At 48.2% G+C, this 9,859-nt stretch overlaps 1 protein-coding gene across 1 annotated transcript in view; it reads left to right on the top strand.

The window, feature by feature from the left end:
• LOC114923162 (alpha-2-macroglobulin-like protein 1) overlaps positions 1 to 9,859 on the top strand; it is an 85,105-nt gene that overhangs the window by 53,370 nt on the left and 21,876 nt on the right. The window contains 2 exon segments of the mRNA XM_029285750.1: positions 7,056 to 7,225; positions 8,854 to 9,113. Of these exon segments, the coding sequence (XP_029141583.1) occupies positions 7,056 to 7,225; positions 8,854 to 9,113 (430 nt within the window).

Here is a 9,859-nt window from a genome sequence, read left to right on the forward strand (position 1 = left end):
TAAAATATTATTAAAATACAGGCAACCAAGCTTTCGTCGGGCCTCTCCCGACATCATCAGGGTTGATAAGGTGGTTTTTAGGGAGGGTTTATATGCCGCCTCTAAGTGCCTGCATCCGGCTACGCGATCGTGTAACCGGGCCCAGGTGTGTGCGCTCTTGCGCGCTGGGTGCCTTCCTTCTACCCGCATGTGAATCCTTTGCTTTCCTTCTCTGTTTGCCGCCATGTGGCCCTTGGGTATCCTTGTCAGGGACAACCGGGGTTTCTTTCCTATGCCTCTCATCCACCCCACCCCCCACCTCCTTCCCCTCAAACTCATCGGTCTCACGGGGTTTAATCCAGCCGCTGCCAACCTCTCCCCCCCTTTTTCTTTCATCCGTGTCGGGTGGATCGCCTCTCTCTATGCCATCATACCGAGTCGAATTTTTAGTTCTATTACTAGTCATTATGACAGAGCAGTGTTGCTCATGGCTAGGCGGTGGGAGAGACTTGCATGCCACATCTCGGTCTGTTACCGGCAATTGACCTTCTTGCACACGTGCATACGGGAGGACTTACCACCGAAGTCCTTGAGAAAGAAACCTGCGGTGAGCTCAGCGGAATGCCAACAGGCACTTCGGCAGTACCAGCGCCGCACGGTGCGGGCGCTCATTAATGAGCAGCACAGGAGAGTGGAGACGTTGAAGAAAGGGGCCCAGCAATATCGAGAACAATATAATGGGAGTTTGTTGACAGCGCATTTTCAACTACTTGACCGTCATGTTCAGCTTATGGTGGATAGGACTGGCCAGTGGGCGGCCACGCGCCTCCAGGGTAAGGTGAATGGTTTACGTGGTTTGCGTGATGGTGAGCTTAGAAACAGACTGGTGCATAATTTGTCCTCCAAGAGTTTTACCAATCCTCAACTCGCTCTGCTGCAGCGTGATGTGGGGCATAACCTCGCAGATGCCCACCTGCTGGATTTTATTGCAGCCTTGGAGCCGGCTATGGACCGGGCAGAGATGAGGGAGGACTCCAAGAACCTTATTAAGCAACAGGTCACTGGGTTATTGTTACGGCATAGGGGCTACTGAGCGTTATCCAGGGATGAAGAAGAGGCCCTGGAGTATTTTAGGAAGGATAGTACTATTACCATACTCCCGGCTGATAAAGGCAGGGCGACAGTGATAATGGATAGGACGTCATATGTGACCAAGGTACTGGAGTTGTTGGGGGATAGAACAGCCTATAAGGTCATTGAAGGGGACCCCAGAGTGACAATGAACAATAGGATAAATAAAACCTTAGAGCGTTTTAAACGGACTAAGAAAATGGATGAGAATACCGTTAGGAGGGTACGTCCCACTGACACGGCACTTCCCAGATTCTATGGACTCCCAAAAATCCATAAAGAGGGAGTCCCACTCTGCCCCATTGTCTCCTTTCGGGGCACCCCCATTTCAGGATTAGCGAAGTGGCTTAGTGGTCGTCTCTCCCATTTGGTGGAGGACAGCCCCACTACCATAAAGTCGGCAGGCGAGTTCCTGGAAAGAATAAAAACTTTGAGGGTGGAGGAGGATGAGGTGATGGTTTCCTTTGATGTTACCTCCCTCTTCACCTCCATCCCTCGAAGCTTAGCCCTTAAAGTGGTGGAAGAACAACTCAGGCGGCAGGAAGGGCACCACCCCCGGGACTCCCTGCAGACTGAAGACTTGATCCAGCTTATGGGATTTTGCCTTACCACATATTTTACATTCCAAGGGGCTGTCTATGAGCAAGTGAAAGGCACACCCATGGGCTCCCCCATCTCTAGTGTCATAGCAGAGGCGGTCCTCCAGCAGCTGGAACGTGAGGCTATGACCCAATACCGACCCAGATTCTGGGTACGGTATGTTGACGACACTTTTGTTGTCGTCAAACGAGCGCATAGAGCTGACTTTATGGGAATATTAAATTCCATCTATCCGGATATCAAGTTTACTATGGAGGAGGAGTCGCGGGGCTCATTGGCCTTCTTGGACGTGATGGTCCAACGACTGTCAGATGGATCCGTCAGCACCAGGGTCTACAGAAAGCCAACTCACACAGACCGCATCCTCCATTATAATAGTAATCATCCGGTTTCCCATAAGGCCAGCTGTATTAGGACGCTGTTCCAACGTATACACACGCACTGCAGCACAGCGAGGGCCAAATTTGAGGAGAGGAGGTATTTGCACCGGGTCTGCCGCTTAAATGGCTACCCTCTGAAATTTGTAAGACGCCACAGCGAGGTACCCAAATCCCAAAATGACCAACGAGGGAGGGAACTTGGCACACAAACCACACGCGTCACGTTGCCATACATCAACAACGTATCGGAGGCTACGGCCAGACTACTGGCCCCTTACAACGTGAAAGTGGCCCATCAGCCGGACCAAACATTACGGTCAAAAATCATGCGCCCAAAGTACCCCCTCCCCACGATGGAAAGATCGGCGGTGGTCTACAGAATCAATTGCATGGATTGTAAGAGCCACTACATGGGTGAAACATCTAAAAGACTTAAGACCCGTCTCCACGAACATAACTTGGCCATCAGGAGAGGTGAGCAGTACTCACAAATATGGTCTCACATGGCCGAGCAAGACCACCGCTTTGATTTTGAGCACGCCCACGTTGTTGCTACGGATGCCACTAAAAGTGGCCGGTTATTGAAAGAAACTTGGTTTTCAGACCGGGACTCTATTAACCGGCACGTGGACATATGCCAGGCACAACAGACCCTCAAAGCGTGGCACAATAATCGCCATAGCAGAGGCCTGGACCGTAGAATGAATGTGCCCAAGACCATCGCCTTCCGGGATGCGGGGGCCGACGTGGCGGCCCAGGACCCCGAGTGTACTGTACAGGAAAATCCTGCCTGTAACCAGCAATGGCAAGTGCATCAACGTGCCTCTGGCGGACTTGGCACGAGGAGAAGACCCCAGGGCAAGATGGAACGCCCGTTGGCCGCAGAAAGAAAGAAGGAAGAATCAAAGTGTGGATTGAGGGTGTGGGATGATCGTGAATGCGTGGAGGAACAGGGCAGACTGAGAAGTGAAAGATCGAGAGACACACAGACTGCCGCGAGTGAAAAGGGGCGGGAGAGAATGGACCGAGGCTTGATCGGGCATTCCCGCAATGAGGAAGTTGATCATAGGATGGTGGAAGGCCCCGGCAGATTATGTGGATTGGGTGAAGGATTTCGTGGAGGCAAGGATGGGGATGTAGGAGGAGTGGGGGAACGTGTGGTGGAATGCATGGAGGAACAGGGCAGACGGAGAAACGGAAGATCGAGAAACGCATGGACTGCCGCGAGTGAAAGGGGGTGGGAGGGAACAGATCGTGGTTTGATCGGGCAGCCCCGCAATGAGGAAGTTGACCACAGGATGATGGAAGCCCCCCACAGGCTTCGTGGGTTGGATGAAAGATCTCATGGAATGGATGGGGGTGTGGGAGGGGTGGTGGAACACGGAGTTGTTTATTGGGGAGAACGTGGGGCCGATAGAGTGGAAGCACGGGGGATGGCAAGTGAGGCATCATCACAGCAGGAGAACTGGTTGGACAAAGAGGGCTCGAGTGCAAATGGGAGTGGAGTGAGTGTGTACTGTGGGTGCAGAGGGGGAGTGTGGAATGGGTTGCGAGAACGAGTAGGAGATGTACGGAGTGTCATAGCCAGAGGGGGGGGAGAAAGGAATCGATCAGGACTCGATGGAGAAGTCCGGCAAAGGAGGAACCGATCGAAAGTTTATCGAAGGCCCCCAGAGACTTCATGGGCTAGATGGAGGGTGTGGTAGAGCTACGGATGGAAGTGCGCTTGGGGCAATTGGACATGATGGTGATTATGAGAGTAAGAGGGGGGTTAATGATGTTGAAGTATGCAGGGTGTTAGGCGAGGATGCATTGTTGGAGGACTCGTGGAGCAAAGAGAGTTTGAATGTAGGCGGGTGCTTGAAGAGGGTGATGGATGGATGTGAATGGGGAATGCCCGACCGGCAGGGACGACAACCCTGCCAGCACCCCTTAACTGGACCATGCACGGAAAGAGAGCTCCGAAGCGCAAGAGGGCGACCCCCCACGAGGCGTGACAGTAGTAGTAGGATGGAAGGGTGGGGTAGTCGGTATGATGGCATAGAAAGAGGCGATCCACCCGACACGGATGAAAGAAAAAGGGGGGGAGAGGTTGGCAGCGGCTGGATTAAACCCCGTGAGACCGATGAGTTTGAGGGGAAGGAGGTGGGGGGTGGGGTGGATGAGAGGCATAGGAAAGAACCCCGTTGTCCCTGACAAGGATACCCAAGGGCCACATGGTGGCAGAGAAGGAAAGCAAAGGATTCACATGCGGGTAGAAGGAAGGCACCCAGCGTGCAAGAGCGCACACACCTGGGCCCGGTTACACGATCGCGTAGCCGGATGCAGGCACTTAGAGGCGGCATATAAACCCTCCCTAAAAACCGCCTTATCAACCCTGATGATGTCGGGAGAGGCCCGACGAAAGCTTGGTTGCCTGTATTTTAATAATATTTTAATTGCTCTTCTAGCCCACAACCTCTCCTCCTTCCTCCTTTCCACCTACCTACATCCCATCACCTTTCTAACCACCTCCTCGAGTGCAATTTGGGATACCAGCCGAGCATCTCCTCTTGTCAATACAATTATTGTTTACCTATAACATGTAAATACATCAATTTTTATAATTCCCCTGATCCCCTTCCCCCCCTGGACTTCCCGGAACCAAATACAGGACTAAGACACATCCCATTCCGTATCTAGATTACAATTTAACTAAACAAACATAATACAATCAATATATACATACTTTAACTCTAATAAAGCAGTAAGTAAAAACAATATATCTACTCAAAAACTATATAATATTTATTCACTCCATACTTTCTCTAAATATAATCTATCCACCTTCAACATTTAAGCTCAAAACAATTTTAAAAATCTAAATATCTATCAAACATCTTATATAATTTTTTTTTCTTAAATTTTACGCTTAAATTTTTTCTTCACTTTCTTTACTCTCAAGTCAATACTTTCAAGAAAATCTTAAGTCAATACTTCCTTCTTCAAAGCTGGAAAAGTAAAATAAAATCCCAATATTAAGTTTATCAAATATTTTGAATCTTTCAGAATACTATAAGTTACAAACATATAATCCTTTTTATATTATTTCAAATATTAAACTAATTTCTTCCTTTTCCATAAGTCTCACATTCAGCATCATCAACTTAACCATCCTTTGGCTTATGAAGCTTATTAAGCATTCCCTGCAAGTCTGTCGTTGCAGATCTCTTTGGCCTCGCCCCTCCCACTGGCTCCGAAGTCGGTGAATATGTTATAGATACAATTTCTTTTTGTTGTTGCTCTCTCTCTTTACACCTATAGGCAGCACGGGTCATTCTTTGCTCCTTTGAATTCACTCCCAACTTTTGTTGATTCTGAGGATCTCCTGAAGATAATGACATGGCCCCAGGTAATTCCACAACAAGTTGCTCCATCAAATCTTCCTATGCTTTAAATGTCGATGATGGTGACAAATCAGCTTTCAGGACCGACAAGTAAAAAATCTTTAGCTTTTTGAACAGAATTTAATCTGTATCTGGTCCCCGCCAAATTTACCACAATGCCCAAAGGAATCTCCCATCTAAAAGGCATCTGCCGCTTCTTTAACTCCTGAGTCAAAAAAGTAAAGTCCTTTCTTCTTCTTAAAATCTTAGAAGGTATTTCTTTTAAAAGTATAATATCTTGTGCAGCAATTTGAAATCTCTGCTGATAAAAAAGCTGTATAATTTCATTACGACGTACTCTTGTGGTAAAGTAAACAACCACATCTCTAGGTATATTTCTCTGACGTGCAACCCAGGAGTTTACTCTAAAAAAAATTTCTATTTCTCCACAAATCACCTCTGGGTTGCAATTCAATACCAGGGCCAAAGCTGTAACAATTTCCTCCTTAAATTTCTCTTGTAAATCCTCTTTAAGACCCCTAATTCTCAGAGCAAATTCCATTTCTCTGAATTGTGACATTACCATGTCATTTTGAAGAATTTCCACGCCTTCTTCTACTTTCTCAAGTCTGTCCTCTGTTCCTTCCATTTTCTCCACTAATTCATCCACCCATCCCTCTATACGATCAATATGAACTGCTAGTCCTTGAAAGATGTGTGATATATTTTCACAAAGTTCCTGATTTTTCTTATCCAGAAGTTCTTCTGTTTGTTTCACAGTCTGCAATGAGGACTTAGCTAAAGCCTCTTGTAGATCTTTAAGTGTAATGGAAGGAGGAGGTGATGGTGGGGGAGATCTAAGTTTTTGTTGTTGAATTTGCACAACAGGAGAAGAAATAGCTGTTTTAGGCAATGCAGAAACTCCAGTACGTTTTGAAGCCATTCTGCCAAATTATTTTTGAAACTCACAACAGCAGTTATAAACTTAAAAAAGCTTGACTTAAGAAAAGTTCTTTAAAGTCCTTTAAAATGCATCGTTCCACAACCAGAAAGAAAGTGAAAGTTTTCCTTTTGTTAGAAAGAAGCAGCGCTTCCGCGGCCATTTTCTTCTCACTTTCACTTATAGCAAATAACAAAAATCCCAGTAAAAACTTTGAGTTAAAGTCACAATTTAACTAAAGTAAAAATCCCCTGTCTGGTTCCGTCTGTTCAAAAGTTACTCACAAGCAGATACAAAGTAGCAGCAGTGGCGGCGACATCTAGCTTCGCTCCGAAGAGCGAAGATACTCCGAGCTGCGGAGAAGAGTCCAGACTCCGGGGGAGTTCATCACCTTCATCCCCCCAGGATCGTTCCTGGGGGGGGCTAGGGAACTCAACCCCTATCCAAACCAAACTCACTTTCTCCCCTTCGCCCGGGGAGAAAGTTCCGAGCCGCAAAACAGCTGATCCGTGCTGTTTTGACAGCTTTGACGCAGTCCCGGGCAGGAGGCTGAGAGAAAAGCCTCCATCAGCGAAGCCTCGCCACCAGAAGTCCCATGGTAGGACATTCTTATAGGTTATCCTCCTGCTTGAAGCCTTACTGTATATTATGGGATTACAGGGGAGCCTGGTAGATGATGCCTTACTCTGCCTGAAGAGGAACCTGAACTTTATGAACAGCATCTATTCCAAGGCTTTGCTGGCTTATGTCTTCACATTGGCTGGGGACACAGGGCTCCAGCAACAGCTCCTCAGAGATTTAGAGGAGAAGGTTCTCAAAACAGGTAGGAGGTACAGTTCTGCTTAAGAGTGTTCTGTTTGACCAGCTACTCTTCTGTGAACAGGGTGAGTTTTAAGACTCGCCTTACTAGATGACTTTAGGTGAGCTCATTTCATTTTCATGAGCTATGCATCATGTTTTTTAAAGAATGACTCCAGATTATTCTATTGAAATAGTGCAGTGGGACAATCCAGTAAAGGCCATTCTTTCGTTCATCGTATTTGAGGGAACAATTTTTCCCCGTAAATTTCTTTCAGGAAATAAGAGAAGTGGGAAACAATATTTCTATTATTGAAGATAAGCTATGAAAGGTCTCTCCAAGCAGCCATTGTTGGAGAAGTTAGGAAGCAAAATGAATGCCTTAAGCACCATAAATTTTTATAGCATATATTTCCTAAAATTTCATGAACTCTTCCTCTCAAAAGTTTTTTTCAAAAAATAAATTCATATGCTATAACTTCTTATTAATGCCCCATTTCATCCATACCTCTGCAAGTTATATTCTTGAGCTAAAACAAAGGTTATAACCAGGGCTTTTTTTCTCGGAGTTTTCCACCGCCTTGAGTTTGGACCGGTGCGGGAGTAGTTTGGGATCCTGGCGGGGAAATCTCTTGTCCTTACGTTCATTTTAAACCCTCCCCGATAAAGGCCACACCCTCCCCGATAAAGGCCACGCCGGCCGGGCCTTTTTCCACGGCCTTGCGCCAAGGCGGCGCAACCGGCTGAAAAAAAGCCCTGGTTATAACATTGAAAGGAAAAGGTAAACATTTCAAGAGTAAAAGAGTGCTTCTGCAATTGCCTTCAGAATTGTGTCTATTAGAGTGAGCTGATTTGACAGTGTCAAAACCCATATTCTAAAGCAGTGGTTCTCAACCTGTGGGTCGGGACCCCATTTGGGGTCGATCGACCATTTCATGGGGGTCGCCAAGCAAGGCTGTCCGCCATTTTTTTTGTCCGCCATTTTTTTGTCCGCCATTTTTCCCCCCTTTTCCGGCGGGTGCCTTACCTCCCTTGGACTGGGCCAGCTGGTGGTCGGCCTGCTCCGTCTCTGCCACTTGCCAGCTACGCCTCGGCCGGCGCAGGGGACGGAACCACGCATGTGCGGCGCTCCCGGGCAGGGAAAGTCCTCGACTTACGACCGGTTGGGTAGTCCTCGACTTACGACCGGTTGGGTAGTCCTCAACTTACGACCGGTTTAGTCCTCAACTTATGACCGGTTGGGGTCGCGGCATTAAAAAGGTTGAGAACCACTGTTCTAAAGGGATCACTTTCTTGCTTTAGACTCAAACTCTGTTCTCTCTATACTTCTGGGTTCTGCCATGCTCCTGGAGGGGAGAGGGGAAAGCACTGCGGGCTATTGCTTTATTTTCCTCTGTCGCTACATTGTAACACTTTGCTGTTTCTGCATACTTCCTCTGTGAACTATCTCTCCCCTTGATGTCAGCTAGAAAAGGGAGGAGGAGAAAGGAATGTGCCTCTGGCAAATGGTTTATCTCCGTGCTCGGAAGGGAAGGTGTGAAGAGCCGACAAAACATTGCTTCAACCCTGAGACAGCCCGGCGTTATCTACCCTTTCCCACAATGGACTTAATACCTGGGGATTGGTCCATTTGAACTGATCGGATGTCCCTCCATCTCAGCGAGGATGAGGAGGATCGCCCGGGGCATTCCAGCCGGCTGTTGGAACAGGCAATCGGCATGATGAAGATAGCCCTCGACTCCATGAAAGAGGAGAAAGCTGAACCCTACCGAGGCACCATCTGTCTGTGGTACAGCAAGAAAGGAAATGAAGGGGAGCCTGAACCTGAGACTTCGAACTCAGCCAAAGAAACCAGCGAGCCTGCCACAGTCACCACTGCTGCAGCCACCCCACATTGCATGGAGGCCACCAGAGAGAGAGGTGAGATGACACAAACAGAAAAAAAGGGCACGCTCCATCCAGAAGTTCCCTCCACTGGACGTGAAATTCCGTGGAGAGTCACGGTGCCTGGGATTCTTCCTAACCCAGGTGCTAAACTACATGGAAGAGTACAGCCGAGACATCCCCACCGACTGTGCCAGAATTTGCATTGTGCAAGCCGCCCTGGATGGCATCGCAGCAGACTGGGTCGTGGACCTGTACGATGCTGACTCTCCAGAGCTGCTGAATTTCAACCAATTCATGTTCTCCTTAGGCGCCGATTCAAGGACCCATTGGTAGATCAGAAAATCCAAAAGCAAATAAAGACAGTGAAGCAAAGCAGGCGACCGGTGGCCGAATACACCCAAGAGTTCCGGACCCTGGCCAGCAAACTAAATTGGCCAGAGGATATCTTGCTTAGTCACTTCAAAGATGGTCTAAACTACGACCTCTACGATGCTTGCCTCCCTCGGGGGGGATCCTCACTGGCTGCAAGACTGGTACATCCTAGCCGAGGAAGCCGAGATTGACCTAGCCAAGAGGGAACACAGAGGGGGAAGATGGGGAGAAACAGACTCAGACTCAACCCTTCCAAGACTGAGTGGCTGTGGTTGCCGGCTCCCAGGCATAGTCAGCTGACTCCGTCGCTGACTATAGGGGGCGAAATTTTGGCTCCCTCAGAGAGGGTGCGCAATCTGGGTGTCCTCCTGGATCCACGGCTGACACTAGAAGATCAATTGACGGCC

This window comes from Protobothrops mucrosquamatus, unplaced genomic scaffold (assembly GCF_001527695.2).
Source record: "Protobothrops mucrosquamatus isolate PMUCROS unplaced genomic scaffold, P.Mucros_1.0 scaffold2187, whole genome shotgun sequence".
Taxonomy (NCBI): Eukaryota; Metazoa; Chordata; class Lepidosauria; order Squamata; family Viperidae; genus Protobothrops; species Protobothrops mucrosquamatus.